The sequence below is a fragment of the Eulemur rufifrons genome, chromosome 16 (genome assembly GCF_041146395.1).
Source record: "Eulemur rufifrons isolate Redbay chromosome 16, OSU_ERuf_1, whole genome shotgun sequence".
Classification (NCBI taxonomy): Eukaryota; Metazoa; Chordata; class Mammalia; order Primates; family Lemuridae; genus Eulemur; species Eulemur rufifrons.
The window spans coordinates 44,028,340-44,049,249 of NC_090998.1; the positions used below are offsets into that span (position 1 = coordinate 44,028,340).

Sequence of the window (20,910 nt, forward strand, 5' to 3'; positions counted from 1 at the left end):
TTGTAGTTCTCACGACCACGAAGGCGGCCAGAGGTTGGCGGTGGGAAGGACTCATTGTCCCAGCGCGCCCTGCGCCTCAGCCCGCGCGCTCGCAGCTTCTCGCTCTCGCCTGCCTGCCCGCTCCCTTGCTTGCTCGCGCTTTCGCTTGCTCTCTCCTCGCGGATCGAGGGGGCTCTTACCACAGCCTGTGGCTGAGAAGGGAGACAGAGGCGGCGGCTCAGGGAAAACGAGGCTGCAGTGGTGGTGGTGGAAGATGTCGGGCGAGGACGAGCAGCAGGAGCAAACTATCGCCGAAGACCTGGTCGTGACCAAGTATAAGATGGGGGGCGACATCGCCAACCGTGAGTGCGGCCTCAGGGGTCCGGGAATCGAGGCTGAGAGGGAAAAGTGCCAGACTGGTCCCGGAGGGGTTGGAGCGGCGGGGTCATGTGGAGAAAGCTACTGATGGGCCCACACTAGTCCGCTGGGGGCGGCGTGGTGGGAAAACCTGGTGTCGCGCCTGGGACCTGAGCGGCCAGGCCTGGGCTGGAGTCTGTGGAGGTGCGGGCCAGCGACCGGGAAGAGCGCAGAGAGGGGCCTCCTGCAGGCTCCGACCCTAGGCCGTTGGTTAGGGGGCAAAGCGCGTCTTCTCCTGTTCTTACCCCTCAGTCCGGATTTCTGTTTCCTCTGATTCTGGCAGCGGCGAGGCCACCTCGAAAAGGAAGGGCCCAGCTGTTGGTGACGGAAGCGCCCCTCTGTCTTGTCGCGTCTCTGGGGCGTCAGGAGCCCAGCCAGCACGTGTTGCTGGGTCCCCATGTGGATCGCTGGCTCCCTTATTCTTCCACTACTGTCCCTGACACCAGCTTCCCCACCACGTGCTTTGCTTTGCTCGCTTCTTTACTTCAGCTCTTACCCTGGTGGGGGCCCCCTTCTACCCTTGGGCCAGCTCAGGGGGCCGTTGGAGGGCACTCCTGGAGCTCCTAACACAAATCTTGGAAATACATCTGTCTTTTCTTGAAGTTATTCATTCCTGTCACCCCTCCAATCTGTGCAGATAGCTGTAATTAGCTTTCAAATTTGTTCTCAATGATTTGACAACTCCAGGAGTGTTTGGGGGCCCTCCTCGAGCTCTACTAGGCAGGCTTGTGAAGAGTATTGGAACAGGGAGGATTGATTTTAGGATTGTCATAAGTCATCCTTGTTTGAGCTGTGCGCTGACGTTCTCAAGCAGTTGCCTGCCGCTCTAGACAGATGTCTCACTTTCTATTTTCTCTTTCCAATTCACCTTTCCATTTTAAAACCCAGTTAGGGAGATAGAAACTGCTTGTCCTTAGGCTTTTAAATGGTTCTGACAGTAAACATTGTTGGGAGGAGGTATTTAGGATGCCTTTGGTCCTATTTTCCAGCTTCCAAAGAGTCACCAAAACAGGTATCAAAAATCAAACAGGAAGTTCAGGATATATCATGGAGAGGGCATGAACAGACCAATGCTTTCTAACAATGCACATTTAGTATAGTATCCTCATTTTTCGCTACCTTTTGGTATTTCATGCTAGTGCTTTGAATCAGAAAAAAAATATTTTTTCTTTCTTGCAATTTATAACTTGAGGGACTTGTGATCTCACATACCAGTTTTGAAACTTTGGGGTCACATACATACATACATCTTTGAGATCTACTGAAAGTTATAAACCATGGGTCTCCGAAGCCCAAGGACCTTAGATTAAGTCTTGGCTTATACACTTGTTTGTGAAGAAATAAGTCTACATAAATTGACGTTACTAACACCTAATTAGGGTGTCTGGGAAGGGAAGACAGGAACATTTAACTATGCATCAGCTTCGAGTCAGCAATTCTGTGTCTACCTTCCCGTTGTCCCTGATGCCTATAAATTTCTTCTAATCCTCTTTGCATGTATGTGGGATACTTTGGCGAGAGCCCCTGAAGTTCATAACTCTGTCCTAACACACCAAAGGTATTATCTTTGGAAAGTGTGAGGCCTTGTCTAGAGAGAAAGTTGTATATAACTACGTGTCACATAATGTAAGGGAGAGAAGGGAATGTTGACCTTTTTTTTTTTTTTTAAGGAAAGGAAGGTAAAAATTAGAGATTATATGTTCCAAGAGGCAAAACTTGTTTCGTCTTTCAGCCTCAGGGCAGTGGCACTAGGGAATATTAGAAACTCTGAGTCCAACTTCCAGGTATTACTTGAGTGGTAACTAGATAGTGAGTACATGCAAGGCTGACATGGTGGGATTCTGTCCCCAGGAGTACTTCGGACTTTGGTGGAAGCATCCAGTTCAGGTGTGTCGGTACTGAGCCTATGTGAGAAGGGTGATGCCATGATTATGGAAGAGACAGGGAAAATCTTCAAGAAAGAAAAGGAAATGAAGAAAGGTAAAAAAACCCAAAAAAGTCCCTCACTTTAACTCTTGTTTGGTCCTGTGTGTTTTTTCTTGTTGTTTGGTTTTTTGGTTTTTTTTCATTATAATGATACGGCCCCTACCCAGCTCTGGTTGAGATATTTGGAAATTTGGAATGACAAATGGAATACAAAAAGTTTCCTACCCAATCCAAACTGATGAAACTTAAGCACAACTCTGAAAAAAATCCTTCTATTTTCCTGAAGGGCAACAGGGCTCCCAGAAGAGAGCAAAGCAGAGAGTAAGGCTGATGATTCTTTTTTTTTTTTTTTTTTTTTTTGAGACAGAGTCTTACTCTGTTGCCCAGGCTAGAGTGAGTGCTGTGGCGTCAGCCTAGCTCACAGCAACCTCAAACTCCTGAGCTCAAGCGATCCTCCTGTCTCAGCCTCCCGAGTAGCTGGGACTACAGGCATGCACCACCATGCCCGGCTAATTTTTTTTATATATATTTTTAGCTGTCCATATAATTTCTTTCTATGTTTAATAGAGATGGGGTCTCGCTCTTGCTCAGGCTGGTCTCGAACTCCTGAGCTCAAACGATCCGCCCACCTCGGCCTCCCAGAGTGCTAGGATTACAGGCGTGAGCCATCGCGCCCGGCCTGATGATTCTTTCTTTGCAGGTATTGCCTTTCCCACCAGCATTTCGGTAAATAACTGTGTATGTCACTTCTCGCCTTTGAAGAGTGACCAGGACTATATTCTCAAGGAAGGTGACTTAATAAAAATGTAAGGTTAAACCATTTTAAGGCATTTGTCCTTTTTTTAAAGCATTTACATAGTGCCGATTCCTAATGCAGTACTTTGCTCTTGCCTTTTAGTGACCTTGGGGTCCACGTGGATGGCTTCATTGCCAATGTGGCTCACACTTTTGTGGTTGATGTAGCTCAGGTAGGTGGCCTGCTTTTGATCTCTGTTCAACCTAGCTAGGGATGGGGTGTACTGCCATTTGTCTCTTACCTCCATCCCCTATCACCATATAAGTTTTGAGAGAGAGTCTCTAGAGAAACAAAAGGATAAAGGTTTTTTCTCTCCTGTTCATTGGCTCACCTTTGCATACGGGCACACAGATAGATATTAACTAAACGGCCAGCTGAGTTAGCAGGCTTTCCAGGAAGACATTGATTGCATGTCCTTATCTACAGGGGACCCAAGTAACAGGGCGGAAAGCAGATGTCATTAAGGCAGCTCACCTTTGTGCTGAAGCTGCCCTACGCTTGGTCAAACCTGGAAACCAGGTAAGCTGTTTTATCCAACTCCAAAGCTTGATAGAACCAAAGATGTATCAGGCACTAGAGCTATTTCTAACCTCCTCTATAGTCCCCCTCTAAAACAGCTTTGTAAAATTTAGCTACACGGTGCCTACCATAGATAGTTCCATGCTAGGTATATGGAGATATATGATCCCTTCTTCATGGGGCCTATAGAGAGCCTTCCTTTGTTTATGTTTTTTTTTTTTTTTTTTTTTTTTTGTTGAGACAGAGTCTCACTTTGTTGCCCAGGCTAGAGTGAGTGCCATGGCGTCCGCTTAGCTCACAGCAACCTCAGACTCCTCGGCTTAAGCGATCCTACTGCCTCAGCCTCCCGAGTAGCTGGGACTACAGGCATGAGCCACCATGCCCGGCTAATTTTTTCTATATAGATTTTTAGTTGTCCATATAATTTCTTTCTATTTTTAGTAGAGATGGGGTCTCGCTCTTGCTCAGGCTGGTCTCGAACTCCTGACCTCGAGCGATCTACCCGCCTCGGCCTCCCAGAGTGCTAGGATTACAGGCGTGAGCCACCGCGCCCGGTCTGTTTATGTTTTGTATGTGCCTCTTTTCCCAAAATAATTTGAGGTAGGTAGCTTATAATAAGACACAGATACAAACAATTAATTTTAAAGTCTCATAGAACAAAAATCATTAAAAGGGCAGGCAAGAGAGATAATAGTACCAGTTAACTGGTGCCAAAGAGAGGCCAAAAGTTAGTTCTGTACTTTGCAAGATAGTTAGGAAGCCCAGGGATCATAAAGTTCTCATGAGCAAAAAATGTTAAGCATGTTAGGTTGTCAGTGGAGACATCGCTAACACTTAAATTTCCAGACACCTATTCAATACTTTAAGCATTGTCCTTTTTTCTTTCTCCTTTTCTGTGTTCAAGCAGTAAGGGGCAGTAATAGGATATGGACCCTATGTGCTTGTTCCTCACCTTTAATCAATTTGTACTTTTATTACTTAATTACATTATTTTTACATAAACCTCTCAGTTTCCTTGCGATGATACCTACCTTCATAAAGTTGTTATAAAGCCCTTTGAACAATGCCTGGCATATAGTACGGACTTGAATTTGTTGTTATTTTACACACTATTATTTTTATTATTTACATATTTATGTATTTTCACGGGAAAGTAATGTTGTGTAATCACACGTGTAGCTATGAAATCAGATTGGGTTCATACCCTATTAGTGTCCCTTACTGCTTAAAAATAATGTTGAGTTCAAATTTCTTTATCTGTAAAACGGGAAAAATAAAAATTGTGCTTTATTCTCATAGGGTTATTATGACAATTGAGGTAATTCACATAAAGTATTTATAATACCTGCCACATAATTAAATGTTAGCTTTGATTATTCACTTTTTTTTTTTTGTCTTAAGAATGGTAGCTTTGGTGAGGATCAGATCATGTTTGAAAGAGGCTTAAAAAAAAAGAAAAAAGAAGGGTTTGCTGTCCCCTCTCAATAGGTTATAATGCCAGATATAAAGGAATAAACATTGGACTTAACATCAGAAAACCTGGGTTTATGACTAGATTGTTCTACTTAACACTCATTTAACCTTGGGCAGATCACTTAACCCTTATGAGCCTCAGTGTCCTCATCTTCTAGACTGGGTTATACGTCTGCCCTGTTCACCCTCAAGAATTGTCTAATTGGACCATCTTTCTGAAAGTGCTTTGTAAAATGATATGCAAATACAGACTTAATTGTTCAAAAAAGCAAATACACATTCAGTAGAAACTGTACTTTGAGTACCCATACAACCATTCTATATTTCACTTTCAATACAGTACTGAATAAATTACAAGAGATATTCAACGCTATTCTAAAATAGGCTTTGTTTTGGATAATTTTGCCCAATGTAAGTGTTGTGAGCACATTTAAGGTAGGCTAGGCTATGATGTTTGGTAGGTTAGGTATATTAAATGTATTTTCAACTTTATAGATATTTTCAACTTAAAATGAGTTTATCAGGACGTAACCCCATTTTAAGTTAAGGAGCATCTATATAAGGTATTTTTAGGTTGTAGGAGGATAATAGGGCTATGAAGTGAAAAACCAGTGAATAAAAATTGTTGGCACTTGATGGAGGATATGAGAACTCTCTATTCTTTTGTGCTGTTTATTCTCATGGTAGAGAACTTATTAGCCCCTGATATCTCACCTTTTATTTAATCTTGTACTTCTAGAATACACAAGTGACGGAAGCCTGGAACAAAGTTGCTCACTCATTTAATTGCACACCAATAGAAGGTGAGACCTCAGATAACAGGGTTGAGGGTCTAAGAATGAGTAGTTTAGCAGAATTAAGGCTTTGCTCCCTTAATGATCCATCCTGGCTCTATTCAGTCTAAGCCAGAAATCTCAGTGCTGTGTGTTTTCATAACCAGGCACTTTTCTCATTGCCTGCCCCTTCAAACTACTTAGGTGGGTGGATTTAGAAACCTTTTGGGATTCTAGATAGCTGGTACCATGGGCTGTGTCCTGTATACAGGTATGCTGTCACATCAGTTGAAGCAGCATGTCATCGATGGAGAGAAAACCATTATCCAGAATCCCACAGACCAGCAGAAGTAGGTGCCAACCCCACTCTTCACCTTCTGTCACACCAGACTAGTCATCAACTTTGTTCCCATACTCCCAACTTAATCTTGTCCACCTTCTACTCAAAGCTCCCAGGAGCTATGTATTACTTTTAATGTTCTCTTTCTCTCTATTCCTTTTAGGAAGGACCATGAAATAGCTGAATTTGAGGTACATGAAGTATATGCTGTGGATGTTCTCGTCAGCTCAGGAGAAGGCAAGGTGAGGACAGTACCAGAGTTGGCAAAGTGGAGATGACTGAGGGTGTGTTCACCAGACCAAAGGTGACTTAATGTACTCTTGTAGGCCAAGGATGCAGGACAGAGAACCACCATTTATAAACGAGACCCTTCTAAACAATATGGCCTGAAAATGAAAACTTCACGTGCCTTCTTCAGTGAGGTGGAAAGGCGTTTTGATGCCATGCCATTTACTTTAAGGTACTGCACTTAGCAAGGACAGGACTTGGAACCAGTCTGACTCAGACCATGCACCTAGGAACGCTTTTCCCTCCCCCATTCCTCCCTTCCTGCCTAAACATGTAGCATGCACTCGGTCGCTCCCTCCCTTTCCCTGTCTGTTTCTCATTGAAGGTAATGTAAAATAGCAGTCCTGAGCACGATTTCTGCCTGAGGGTAGGAGCTATTTAGAAACATAAGCAAAATGGTAACACTTGATGGGGAGTTAAGGATACTTCTGAATATTGTCTTCTCCTACCCAGAGCATTTGAAGATGAGAAGAAGGCTCGGATGGGTGTGGTGGAGTGCGCCAAACATGAACTGCTGCAACCATTTAATGTTCTCTATGAGAAGGAGGGTGAGTACAAAGAAGAGAGTTTTCACTTCGGAGCCCCTGATTATATGGCATCCTTCTTTTCCCTGTAACTTCAGAAGAGCTAAGTACAACAAAGGAACGTTTTATCAAAACTTTTCATTTTTCCCATAGGTGAATTTGTTGCCCAGTTTAAATTTACAGTTCTGCTCATGCCCAATGGCCCTATGAGGATAACCAGTGGTCCCTTTGAGCCTGAGCTCTACAAGTCTGAGATGGAGGTCCAGGATGCAGAGTTGAAGGTTAGTGTAGAATAGAAGGTGGTGGGCACATGGCACCTCCCCTGGGAGTAAGGGCTAAATACCAGCAAAGTCCTGAAAAGAGCTGCAGGACTTAGAGTAACAATTTGTGTTTTTGTTTCCTCCACATTTCCTCAAAATTTGTTACATTCTTTCTGTTTTCCAGGCCCTCCTCCAGAGTTCTGCAAGTCGGAAAACCCAGAAAAAGAAAAAAAAGAAGGTGTGTTATGATCATCCCTCTCTGGCACGGTGAACCTGATCCCTCTTTATTCCACCTTCCTGGGTCATGGTGGGGCATGGACTTTTGTATAGATAGATGCTCCTCAACCTATGATGGGGCTACGTCCTGAGATGCCCATCATAAATGGAAAATAGTTAAGTGAAAAATGGATTTAATACACCTAACATACTGAGAACATCATAGCTTATCCTGGCCTACCTTAAATGTGCTCAGAACACTTTACGTTAGCCTATAGTTGGGCAAAATTATCTAACACAAAGCCTATTTTATAATAAGGTAGTGAATATCTCATGTTTTGTTAAATAAATTATCAAGTATCATGATACGCATATTGGTTTCACACCACTGTGAAGCTGAAAAATCGTTAAGTCAGCCATTGTGAATCAACGACTGTCTGTATATCCATATTTCAGCCCTGACCCAGACTACAAAGATATTTCTTGTACCTCAGACACTACCCCAAGCAGTTAGAAACTGACAAGTCTTCTCTCTGTCCTTTTCTTGAATATATAGGCCTCCAAGACTGCAGAGAATGCCACCAGTGGGGAAACATTAGAAGAAAATGAAGCTGGGGACTGAGGTGGGTCCCATCTCCCCAGCTTGCCGCTCCTGCCTCATCCCCTTCCCACCACACCCCAGGCTCTGTGAAGTGCAGTTCGTGTTCTACACCCAGGATCGCCAGCAGAGCGGGGTCTCCCTGCCCCCATCCCAGTCCCCCAACCCACTCCCTTCCAACAACAACCAGCTCCAACTGACTCTGGTCTTGGGAGGCAAGGCTTCCCAGCCACCGAAGACTACTTTAAATAGAAAAAAAGAAATTGAATAATAAAATCAGGAGTCAAAATCCATCGTCTTCAGGCCCCTCTTTCTAGCCTTTTCTACTACTCTCTGCTTCATCAAGGTTTGTGGCTCTACCACAGAACAGGGAGAAGGCTAAATTAGCCACCACTGCTAAACACTCAGCTGTTTTTTTTGTTGTTTTGTTTTGTTTTTGGTTTTTTTGTAATGCCACTCTAATGTCAGCATTTTCCCATCTGTTTGGGCCTTTTTTCTCTCTTTTCCCACTCTCCCCAGGTATTTTGTCTGGCCTCAAAATTAAGAGGAGCTGTTTTTTTTATTCACATGTGGCAGATTTCTCTTCTGATTCAGGCTGTCTAGTCAGGCTCCTCCCATTTTTAGGAGCTGGAGCCTCCATTTACGAGGAGATTCTCATCAAATGGATCCTCATTTATAAATCTTTTTTTTCCTTCCATTTTCACAAAGCTGTAAAGAAGTAATCCATCTCAACCTTGTCCTTTTCTGTGGGGTCTTCCCTCACTCCATCTTATACAAACCCGAGCTGGAAGCTCAACTGTGGTTTTCCCTGTTTGAAATATCCCTGCCTTGAAACAAAAACCAGGAACCAGAGGAGTAGACTGACTGAAGAAACAACTCCTGGCTTTCTGAAGCTATGGACTTGAATTGGATTGCTGGGGGTTTGTAGAGAAAGGTGACAAGTTTCAGTACCTCTGGCATGCTGTCCCAGGGGACTGGGGCTCTCACTAACTTAAGAGGTTTTTAAACATTGAAAATGACATGGTATTATAATAAATTTGGATTTGCTCATAATGACTTGCTTTTGTATGCTCTTACTTGATGGAGGTGGGGAAAGTGTCAGTTGAGGAAGTAGCAAATGCAACTGTTTTTCTAAAAAAGTGCCATACTTTTTTTTATCTTCCTAAAACAACAAGTATCTTGGGTTGGGAAATCCTGGATTCTTTGAAGATAACAGTAAATCATCTATGGGTGCTTGATGAGTTAATTTTCTAAAGTAGACATGTAACCTTCACTGCTGACATTTGTTCAGGACTAGGACACTTAATTGTACTGCACAAAACACTAAAAATATTTGTCTTGATTCAGGAAAAATGTCTTTGATGTTATACTAATTTTAGGGCCAGGCTGAGTGAACTTGGGTGGGTAAGTAGATTTGAGTATTTTATTACATGTGAGGCACTGCTGACCTTGAAATACTATAGTGAAGAAAACTTAAGAACAGGACGAATGTATAATGACATGCTTTCCCCCATTAAAATATATAGAGTAGTTCCACTGACCTAAAAATTCTCTATACTATACCTATTCACCCCTCTCTCCATTATACATTTGTCCAAACCCAGAGAATGTACAACACCATGAGTGAACCCTGGTGTAAACTATGTATGGTCTTTGGATGATATTGGTGTCAATGTAGATTCATCAATTGTCACAAATGTACCACTCTGGTAAGGGATGTTTATAATGGGGGAGGTGATGTACAGGACATATGCGGGAAATCTCTGTGTCGTCCTCTCAATTTTGTGAACCTAAAACTAGTCCAAAAAATAAAGTCTATTAAAAAAAACTTTTTCAGCTGGGCACTGTGGCTCACGCCTGTAATCCTAGCACTCTGGGAGGCCGAGGCGGGAGGATCACTTGAGCCCAGGAGTTGGAGGCTGCAGTGAGCTATGACTGTGCCACTGCACTTCAGCCTGGGCACAGAGCGAAACCCTGTCTCAAGAAAAAAACAAAAACACAACCAAAAAAATTGTTATATTCTGATGTTGACAGCACTCAAACTACTCAAACATTTAGAACAAGGACCTTAATTTTTAAAACTTGTTTTTCAAGAGTTAAAAGGCCAGGCGTCGTGGGTTATCCCTGTAATCCTAGCATGTTGGGAGGCCACGGCAGGAGGAAGATTGCTTGAGGTCAGGAGTTTGAGACCAGCCTGAGCAAGAGACACCCCATCTCTACAAAAAATAGAAAAATTAGCCAAGTGTGGTGGCATGTGCCTGTAGTACCAGCTACTGGGGAGGCTGAGGTGGGAAGATTGCTTGAGCCCAGGAGTTTGAGGTTGCAGTGAGCTATAATGATGCCACTGCACTCTAGCAGGAACAGAATGAGGCCCTGTTTCAAAAAAAAAAAAAAAAAAAAGTGAAGTTATTGTATAAGTAACAAAAGGTAACCACAAAAAAAGGGATTATGGCAATCACACAAAATCTTACAGTAGTTTAACGGCTAAGATTGTCTGCATGGTTACAGTTCTTTTTCATCCTCCATAAATTAAGTTTGCTGTAGCCAAATCTTTGGGGAACTGCTTGTTTTACTGGGCTTCTAACCTGACCATGCTGTGAGACTGGGAAGTTTTTTATCTTAATACCAAATGTCATACTTTCCCTAAGAGGATTTAGCTAATTTTCCTCTCTATCCATTGGTTTCATCGTCACCGCTAGTTAGAGAATCACTGAAGTATTTTTTGAACAAACAATGCAATGTGGCCAGGAATCTGTAGTGACATTCTGCGTCAAGCATTGTAGGGAAAAACCGTCGTCAGCTACTGTATTCCCGGAGTTACAGGGGAAAAGAGTAGCTCTATCTTACGAGAGGGTCTCTTTATAGCACAGCAGCGCTACCGACTCCCCACTTTACATCTTCCTATGTTCTGGAATCTTAGGACCTTCAGAAGTTCCAAAATAGAATCTCCTTTTTATTTGTTTTAGAATGTAAGCAATTTATTTTGGAAATAAGGCAAACCACGAAAACCAATTGGGAATTTTTGTTCAGTCCGCACCTATCCAAAGGAAAATGGAGGACTCGGCAGGAAACCGCAACTCCCAAGAAGCAACGAGAAGCAAGGCGGAACTCACTATCCTTTTCGGGTCTGTACCTCTCGGTCTAATATTGAAAACAGGTGCTCACTTTGAAATAATACGATGTCTTCATAATAATGGGGGGGGTGGGAAAATTGGTAACTCAATAGAAAATACTCTCTTTTCCAACAGAACGCCTAACTCAATCACTTACCTGCTATCTGAAAGGAGCCTAAAGCCATTGTTACCTCCCATCGGGCGGCCCCGCCCCTGGGGGCGGGAAACAGGCTGGACAGCGGAAGTGACGACACGGAGCGCGCTGTTAAAAAGCCGTAGGCGGAACTTTGGCTTTCTCTCGGCCTTAGCGCCATCTTTGTAGGTGAGTGTTAGTGCTGGCTGCGCTCGGATTCCGCGTACAATCCATTAACATCTGACCTCTGCATGTACCATCGTTACAGCAGACTAACTGTATCTTTCCTCTCTTTTCCTGTAGAAACCTCCGCGCCATGAGAGCCAAGGTGAGCGGTCCCTAGTAACTTGAGAGGTAGGGGGAGACCCAGGCAAGGAAAGTCCGCCATAAAGCTGAACCGCCGGGTTCTCCAGGGTGCCCCACAGCTGGTGGGAGAGGAAGGATAGAATGGGGAGAAAGCAGAGGTGGTAGTCTTCAAGTGCTGTACAGGAGAAAAGAGGATGGGGTAGAAAAAAATGGGTGGAATTAAGTTTTATGTTGAGGGAGGGTGTTCAAATTACTGATGCAAATGCTGCGACCAAATGCTCAGTCCTTCGTACTGAGAACCTATTTGGTAAATGGTGCACTTCATACCCGCCCCCCCAAGCCTGGTAAGACTAATCTTTCTTTTAATTCTTTTCTTCATGACCGGTTGCTAGTGGAGGAAGAAGCGAATGCGCAGGTATGTTGAGATTTTCCCAGCCCAAAGAAGTGGAGTGCGCCTTGGTCAAAACTTGAGAACATTTGGTTTGGAATTCTAAAAGCACTTTAGGAGAAAAGCGTTTTGAGAGGCTTGCCTTGCCAGAACTGGGGATCGAATACAGGGCAATAGAACCGTGGTGCTTGTTCATTTTGCCACCCCCTGTATTCTGTGCACGTTTGATTGAAGGGGAGGGAGGGAAACAACTCTGGCTTGAAGGCAGGGGTTGTATTCTCGTGTCTGCTTTTCAGGCTGAAGCGCAAAAGAAGAAAGATGAGACAGAGGTCCAAGTAAACTGCTTGCTTGTGCACACGTGAAGGCCACAAGATCAGAAACATGGAATGCCAGAGTCCGGGGACGCTGGTACAAGTTGTTGGACTGCATGCTACTATCTAGAACTTGCCTCTCGGTGGATCTAGAACTTCACCGCCATCCGGTCGCCAAGCCCACCTCTGAGAGACCCATCTTGCTTATACCAAAACAGTCCCTACTGGTTCTTTGCCCTGGACCTGACATACTGGACTAATTCTGTTCTCAGTTGTGGCCAACTGTAACAAGTATACAATAAATCACCTGCTGTTTCAGCTGAAGAATCAAATCTTCTTGTCTATTATGTATTTTTTTACGGTTCTATTTGGTGGGGATCCTCTTATCTATCAGTACAGCTAGTTCCCTGTCACCACCCTTGCTATGCAGGATGTCAAGAAAACTATGTTGGTAACAGCCCGGGTTGTGTCGTGTGGTCCACAATTTGGCTAGAGCTGGAAAGGGTGTGGTAATACACCTGTGGGCAGGTTTCAAAGTTGGCGGGCAAGTAGCGGCAAATACTTTTCCCGGAGGCCTACATTGTGGCTTAATTTAGGGTTCTTTGCCTTGCTTTGGGGTAGGTTACCATGGTGACACGCAAAGCTTGCTGGGTACTTGCGTCCTGTCTCACAAATTCCTCGCACACCACAGAGTGTGGTTCCGGGTCTGGTAGCTAGAGCGTCACTTCCGCAGGAAGCGGAAGAATGGTAGGGTGGGCGGCTCTTTGTCGAAGCTAGAGGACCGGCAGGCGGCAGCAGCAACTACGGCGGCGGCGGCAGGTGAGGGAGGCGGGAGACTTAGGTGGAGGCCGCGCCCGGAGGGGAGGAGTCGGGCCGGCCCAGCGGCTAGGCTCGGCCGGCCACACAAGGCCCCCCAGAACCGAGCTGGCTCTTTCTCACATCCCAGGGCAGAGCCCGTTTTCTGACTGACCCCTCTTCGCGAGGAAACGCCAGCTCCGTGACGTCACAGCCCTGCCGGTCCCCTCAGCTTGATGTCACCTGGACCCCCCCACCCCGTCCCCCTCTTCACGTCGTGCTCCCTTAGTGTCTTGTTCACCTGGTTCATGGCTGAGCGCCGGCAGCAGTACACAGAACCTGCCAAGCTAGAAGACTTGCTGCGGGGAAACTCCTAGGACTTTTTCCGCACACTCTAGGGTGTTGGGAAGCGTCATAATCACCGCCCCCGAGTCTAATCTGCCATCCCACTGCACTGTCAGTCGCTGCCCTTGTAAGGCTCCCCATTCGGCGCTCCTAACTCCAACCCTCGGCCAGGCTCTGACCCCCACGTCTTGAGGCAGGGTGCCCCTCACCTTTTGTTCACTCAAGGCTTGTTTTCCAACCCATCCTCCCAGTCCCACCAAGTTAGTTCTCTCTTACTCTTCTTACTGGCGCCTTCTCCCTTTGACAGGTGGAGAAGTTCACTTTGAGCCCTAAAGAAATCCTGAAGTTCCCAGAGCTTTGCCGTCTTGTCAGACTTCATTCTTGTGACAACCACCCCATAGTCCTCCACTCTTACTCCTTCTCCCACCCAAGTCTCTATTTTTTTTCCTGTTCAGAACCCAGCAGTGATGTGGAGGTGGAGACCCACAGGAGCCCCGGACTTCACCTGAGCTACCTCAGGTATCAATAAATTCTGGGAAAGTTGGGTGGGGAGGAATATCATATAAATTATCTGCTTCTGGTGGGACATGCAACATAGGTCAGGCTTGGATTGATAGCATTTATTTTTCACCTAGTCATTTCCCTTTTAGTAAAAGTTTGTCCTCTTTTACCACTTCTGTTCTTGGTCGTTTCTGTTATTCTGGGATTATCTCCTTTTGGAGGAAAAGGACCCTCTTTTAAAGATTTTCATGTAACGCTAGCCTCTGGTTTGGTCAGTTTATTTTAGGGGAGATCTGAAGGCAAAGTCAAGGCAATGAAGTGGGGTTGGGTAGGTCAAAGCCAAAGAAATAAGTAAAGATTCCCTTATGCTTGCTCAAAGGGAAACAATGTGAAGTTTTCCTGTTTCAACAGCAGGGGGAGCCTGAACACTGCTTAGGAAAGGCTTGGGAGGTCAGACACGTGGTAATAGGGACTCCCAGGCTTATTGGGGTGGAGAGAGGGGAGGGCTAGAACCAGGGCAGTGGACTGACATTCCAGAGCTCTCTTGGGAAATAGGAGACTTAAAAAGCTTTTATGGAGTCTATAAATAAAGAGAATCTTCATAGGGTGAGAAATGGTGTGGTTTGATGTCAGTGGGATCTTCACATGGGGAGGTAGTAAGGGGGTGGGGAATGGAGAAAAAGGTCACTTGTTCCATGAAATTAACTCCTTCCCACTTGACCTTACCACAGATGATTTTGTCCTGGGGGGGTCTAGAAGTAGAGATTCCAGCTTAGAACTCCTCTGAAATGGAGGAGGCTGACTTCCTTGGAGTTGAGTGAGAGTAGTGATGGACAGAGAGAGAATACTAAAAAATAACAGGCTTAGGTACTGCCCTCTGTCTCTTTACCCTGGATTTCTTGGGTTCTAGAGATCTGAGACGTACAGAACCCTCGCCTAAGATTCCACGGAAGAGGAGTTACGAGAAGTTTTTTTTACCAGTGTCCCATCATCCACAGCCGTAGTAGCTAAGCACCCATCTTGGGCACTATTCCCAGTCTCCTCCCAGCCTATTCAGACGCTGATAGCAGTTTTAATTTCATTTCCACAACTTTAATAAGGTCAGCTCAGAAGGGAAGATGAAATCCAACACTATTCTCTCCCTCCCCTCTCCTTGGCCTATCATCATTAGTGAGATGAGGTTGCTTCACCCCAACTCCCCACCTCCTGTGTTACCCAGGCAAGTGTGAATCATTCTGATCTAGACCAGGTGCAGAAGGGCCTGGGCAGGAGTTCTGATGGGTCAGCCATTTCAGCCAGAATTCTTATCCCTTAGATTCTCCATCTCCAAAGCCATTGTCCCTCTGGGCTGCCTGCCCTATGGTCAGTAAGAGTGGGATAGCTCTGAAGGACTTTTGTTTGACACAGTTCTCTTTTTTAGTGATCACCAAGAGTGGCAAGAAAAGGAAGAAAGCCCTGAGTTGGGGGAGACCAGGATGCCTGACCGGGACAACTATGCCAACGGCACTGGGAACAGCAGTGGAGGCCCTGGAGGTGGTGGCAGTGAGGAAGCCAGTGGGGCAGTGGCCGGCAGTGGCGGGGCCAGCTCAGATGCTATCTGTAGAGACTTCTTGAGGAATGTGTGCAAGCGAGGCAAGCGTTGTCGATATCGCCACCCCGACATGAGTGAGGTCTCCAACTTGGGGGTGAGCAAAAATGAATTCATCTTCTGCCATGACTTCCAGAACAAGGAGTGTAGCCGCCCAAACTGCCGTTTCATCCATGGCTCCAAGGAAGATGAGGATGGCTATAAGAAGACAGGAGAGCTTCCCCCTCGGCTGAGGCAGAAAGTGGCAGCTGGCCTGGGCCTTTCACCAGCTGACCTACCAAATGGCAAGGAGGAGGTGCCTATCTGCCGTGACTTCCTCAAGGGTGACTGTCAGAGAGGAGCAAAGTGCAAGTTCCGTCACCTGCAACGGGATTTTGAGTTCGATGCTCGGGGTGGAGGAGGCACTGGTGGTGGAGGCTCAACAGGCTCAGTCCCCCCAGGACGGCGTCACGATCTCTATGATATCTATGACCTTCCTGACAGGGGCTTTGAGGACCATGAGCCAGGCCCCAAGCGCCGGCGAGGTGGATGCTGTCCCCCTGATGGTCCCCATTTTGAATCATATGAATATAGCTTGGCTCCACCCCGAGGGGTAGAGTGCAGACTGCTAGAGGAAGAGAATGCCATGCTCAGGAAGCGAGTAGAGGAGCTAAAGAAACAGGTCAGCAACCTGCTGGCCACCAATGAGGTACTGCTGGAACAAAATGCTCAATTCCGCAATCAGGCCAAGGTCATGACCCTGAGCTCCACTGCACCAGCGACTGAGCAGACTCTGGCCCCCACCGTGGGTACTGTCGCCACTTTTAACCATGGCATTGCCCAGACTCACACTACTCTTAGCAGCCAGGCTCTACAGCCTCGTCCTGTGTCCCAGCAAGAACTGGTGGCCCCTGCTGGAGCTCCAGCTGCTCCCCCAACTAATGCTGCACCTCCTACTGCTCCACCCCCACACTTGAACCCAGAGATTGCGCCACTGTCAGCTGCTCTGGCTCAAACAATTGCCCAGGGAATGGCACCCCCACCTGTCTCCATGGCTCCTGTGGCTGTATCTGTGGCTCCTGTGGCCCCTGTGGCTGTATCGATGGCCCAACCCTTGGCAGGAATCACAATGAGCCACACTACCACTCCCATGGTGACTTACCCTATCGCTTCCCAGAGCATGCGCATCACAGCCATGCCACACTGATGGGGCTACTGGACACTCCCCTGGTATAGCCTCTCAGGGTGGGGTCGCGGGGCCCTTACCTACTCGCCTGGCCCTCCCAGGCCCTTTCTGGAGGGCTCCCTCAAGAACTAGGACAAGAGACTACAAGGAGTATGCTTCTCAGGAGCATGTCCTGAGGAGGGGTTGGGCTGGTGTGTTTTCACTCATCTCCCTTTTATGAGGGTCCTCTTGTCCATCTTCTTTCAAGCCTCACAATGGGGGCTTGTATAGGAGTGCAGACTGAAGCCAGCAGAGAGGAAGGACTGACTAAGGGGCTGTGTAGAGGACACAGTTGGGGACATCCCTGGTCTTGTCCTCTGTTCTACACAGCACAGGTTCCAGCCCTGGTTTTGGAAGAAAAAAATACCCTGCCCAGAGGGAGAGCCAGGAAAGATTGGGAAGTGGGTGGCCAGGAGAGAAGGCCTGATAGGAGCCTTCAGACAATTTGGGGCCCAGTTGGTTGGGTTGGACAATACAGAAACTGCTCCTGGGCCCTGGAAAGGCCGGGACCATAGTACTCCAGCCCAAAGACTAGGGAAACATTCATTACCCTAGCTTGGCCTGGAAATCCGTAGGGCAGGGCCCACTACTTTCCAAAGAAATAAAAGAACAATTATTTTTAACAAATGGAGGCAGTGAAAACTTGCTTAGATATTCTGTGTGGAAGATGGGAGCAGTAAGTAGATCTCATGCCAAAATGGGATAAAGACCCCACCCTCAGTAGCTTGGGTAAATTGGGTAAAGGCCAATGGAGAAGGGTAGGGATCTAGAACAAGACCAAATGGGGCTTTGGGGAAGGTGCTTTGTGGGGTAAAAGCATTGGAGCCACCTAGCCTAGTTTAAAAATAACCCCATCTGTTTCTGATCTCTCTCTGTATGTGTTACTCCCAGGTTGCCTTAGTAACCAGGGCTCCTAGGGTCACTTTAGCAGGGCAGGTGTTACGGAGGGTATATTTGCTTAGAAATGGGGATGGGATGTTATATAGTTGACAGATCTTCCCTTATTCAAACAGAGCAGGGCAGGTGGAAGTGGCCTCTCTGAGTGGTTGATGGCAGTTAATGTCCCTCCTACCCAGCCCTTCCTCAATAGCCAATTCCTTAAGCCTTTAAGGCTTGGGAGGTGCCGGGAAAAGGGAGTTCTTCTGGGGACACAAGCCTCAGGGTTCATCCCCTTATTCCCTCTGTCTCCACATAGGACCAGAGGTTTTAAGTCTACTTAAAGGTCAGTAAGGCCAGGGGCCCCAATAGCCAAACCTCAGTTCCTCCTCAGCTCACGGCTGATGTAGGGAAAACAACTCAGGTGTCTGGTCTAATGGGACAGTGGATTTGGGGGTAGAGAAAGTGATCCTGGGTTGTGTTCCCCCCATTGTATCTTCTGCTACCTCTTGCTCTCTTGTCTGGTTAATCACTCAGGTTACACCTGGGACCGGAGATGGTAGGCTAGGTCAAAGCCGGTCATTTTTTTAAAAAAAAAAGGACCTAAAAACTAAAAGTGGGCAAATACTGTTTGTGGATTTTAGAAACAACATATTGATAAATTTAATGTTGGTTTTCTGGCACAATTCTAGATTATTAAAAGAGATGGTTTATGAACATTTAGAGAAGAATGTAATCATAGATACCAACATGAATTCTCAGTCAAATCCTGACTATATTTCCATCTTGCCAAGTGTCTCTAAAGAGGTAGATTTGGGAAACTGTAGACATCATATGTCTTGAATTAATTCACTCCCACTAAAGACCACCGATTGAACAAGTTGGGTTTAAATGCTATTGCAGTGAGGAAGAGAGCACACCATTTGGAATCATGGTGTGTCTCAGCAGGAGGGTGTTAGCAAGGACTCAGAGGACTTAGACATTGGTTAAGTGATTTGGGGGAAGGTTTAAGAAAGTGGGTGTTCTGTTGGATTAGTGCTGGTAAGGAAAGCAGGGATAATTCTGTGACTGGGTATCTTAATCTTACCTAGAAGGAGGGCAGACTAGAGTGAAGCTAAAGCTGCCATTGGTGATGAAGTCACTCATTAGCTGGGAAAAGGGATGTTTGCTGTTTTGTGGTTTGCACACTGACCTTGTTTTGTACTTAAACAAAATTGTGAAGTGATCTTGTTTTTCGTCTCACTTCATCACAGTCACTGAGTGACATCGTCTGATGCTAATGTTTTGTGAGATTGTTTGTGTCCAACAGAAGAACTCATTGGCTATCTGTGAGCACCAGGTCAGCCCTAACAAACTCTGAAGCCTGTGTGAGGCCAGTTCCCAGATATCAGAAACTGCTTTCCTCTCTTGCACCTGCTAAGTCATTGCAGATAAGAAAAAAAATTATGGGTCAATTAATAGTAGCATTTGGTGGAATGTTGATTAGTGCATTCATGTTAGAGAAATCTCTAGTGTCCAGTGATATGGCCAAGGGCTATGTTTTATGAAAAAAAGAAAAAACCCAACTTGGATAAAAATATAAAAAGCCCATTAATCAACAGTAACACAGGAAGTGCTAACTTGGATTGACTAAAACACTGCAGCACTCTCCCCTTAAAAAATTGCTTAGGGATAAAGCCTTGAATTTGTCTGAGGAACAATGTAAACATCTACATTAGAAATAAGTCAGATGAGAACAACCTGGGACTCCCAATTGGCTATAAAAAAAGTCTTAGTCATCAATATGTCAATTTATAAATATTTATTAAGAGCTGTTATGTTCTAGGCACCTTTCTAGAGGCTCCATTACAGTAGTAGAACCTTAGTCATGGATTGTAAATATAACAGTTCTACTATATTATGCCTAAGTGGAACCACTCGTGAGTATTGTGTGTTCTTCTAAATGTAATTATTTACAGAGGGCCAGTAGGGTAGCTGAAAAAGAACTGGCAAGAGAAGGCTGAAGGGAAACCCAATAGATGTCTTCAGATATTTGAAGAGCTGCCCAGTGGAAGAAGGTTCTGTTTGCTGCACAGGAAATAAAAAGAGTTCTAGAATAGCTAACATTTATTGAGTGCTTAATATAAGCCAATGCACTGCGCTAGGCACTTTACATGTAACATCTCATTGACACAATGGGTACTATTATTTTGCAGAGGAGAAAGCAGGCTTAAAAAGTAACCTGCCCTTCCATGTCAGGTGTGAGCTACAGAAAAAAAAAAAAAAAGTAACCTTCCCAGGGTTCTACAACTAGTAAGGACTGGGGCCAGGAACCTATTCAGGCAGTCTGACTTCAGACTTTGGCATAAGAAAGTTCTAATGATAGAGCCATGCAAGGATGGGACCACTACTTGGCAGTAAATTTCAAGGAATAAATAATACAGAAAAAATTTCCTCAAATCCTGTTGCCCCTTCTGTCCTCATGAGTAGGCTGAGACCAGAGTACCATATACAACCCCCTGCCTTCCCTAAGAGGCAATGATAGTTTACATATAAATGCACGTGGTAAGTCCAGGAAGTCTAGGTATTCTCTCTCCTCACTTAGGCTCCGCTCTGTAAGACACTTCCTCTAACAAACGGCCATCCCTTCCTGTTGCCCACTTACTGCTTACCACCACCAGGTGGCACCTGGACAGCAGGATTGTCAATGGGCGGGACCCACCCTGTTTACTTGTGCTGGTAACTGCATTGCAGCTGCTGATCTGTGGCTCTCGGGCTTCAGCTGAAACAAGACTTTCCTAAGGATGAGATTTTGTAACCACCACCCCCCGTAACATCTGAAATAAGAGGATCTGATGACCTGGATGAGTGAGGAAGGGAGAGGTTTGGGAAGGAACCTCCACAGGTCACCCTCTCCATTCCTCCAGCCTTAGGAACCCCCTCCCCTACCCCAATGCTTGGCAGATTTCAGTTTATAGAGAGAGCTTTCTCGCTAAAGGAGGTTCATCCATTTTCCTGCTGTAGTTCTGCTTCCTCAGATGGTGAGCAGATCACTCATTTCTCCTCCAAGTTCATTGTTTCCCTTTTCTACCTGCTCACCTCTGGGAATATGGAGGATAAAGGAGGCAGATAGAAAATTGTTTCTTATACAGTTCTGCAAACTTAATGAAGCAGTCTAGACACTGCCAGCCCTACGGAAGTAGAGAAAAGGAAGTGAGAAAATAAGATTAAGGGAGGGAGGCTGAGCAGGGACAGGTTTTAA

At 45.6% G+C, this 20,910-nt stretch overlaps 2 protein-coding genes and 1 long non-coding RNA gene across 4 annotated transcripts; all 3 read left to right on the top strand.

The window, feature by feature from the left end:
- The first annotated feature begins 99 nt into the window (after positions 1 to 99).
- Positions 100 to 9,151, top strand: PA2G4 (proliferation-associated 2G4). Its single transcript, XM_069489470.1, has 13 exons — positions 100 to 341; positions 2,248 to 2,376; positions 3,023 to 3,128; positions 3,221 to 3,290; positions 3,545 to 3,637; positions 5,850 to 5,913; positions 6,155 to 6,233; positions 6,387 to 6,465; positions 6,550 to 6,683; positions 6,965 to 7,059; positions 7,189 to 7,316; positions 7,480 to 7,533; positions 8,068 to 9,151. Exons 1-13 carry the CDS (start codon positions 254 to 256, stop codon positions 8,131 to 8,133), a joined length of 1,185 nt encoding a protein of 394 aa, XP_069345571.1. The 5' UTR covers positions 100 to 253; the 3' UTR covers positions 8,134 to 9,151.
- Positions 9,152 to 11,512: 2,361 nt separating this feature from the next.
- On the top strand, positions 11,513 to 12,692 carry LOC138396847 (uncharacterized). Its single transcript, XR_011235726.1, has 4 exons — positions 11,513 to 11,544; positions 11,659 to 11,683; positions 12,054 to 12,076; positions 12,346 to 12,692. It is a non-coding gene; the product is annotated as an uncharacterized lncRNA (long non-coding RNA).
- Positions 12,693 to 13,161: 469 nt separating this feature from the next.
- ZC3H10 (zinc finger CCCH-type containing 10) lies at positions 13,162 to 18,912 on the top strand. Of its 2 annotated transcripts, none has more exons than XM_069490100.1 (3): positions 13,162 to 13,179; positions 13,956 to 14,019; positions 15,422 to 18,912. In XM_069490100.1, exon 3 carries the CDS (start codon positions 15,477 to 15,479, stop codon positions 16,773 to 16,775), a length of 1,299 nt encoding a protein of 432 aa, XP_069346201.1. In that variant the 5' UTR covers positions 13,162 to 13,179; positions 13,956 to 14,019; positions 15,422 to 15,476; the 3' UTR covers positions 16,776 to 18,912. The 2 variants fall into 2 exon arrangements, with proteins under 2 accessions (XP_069346201.1, XP_069346200.1); XM_069490099.1 differs by lacking the exon at positions 13,162 to 13,179 and adding an exon at positions 13,564 to 13,627.
- Positions 18,913 to 20,910: the final 1,998 nt, after the last annotated feature.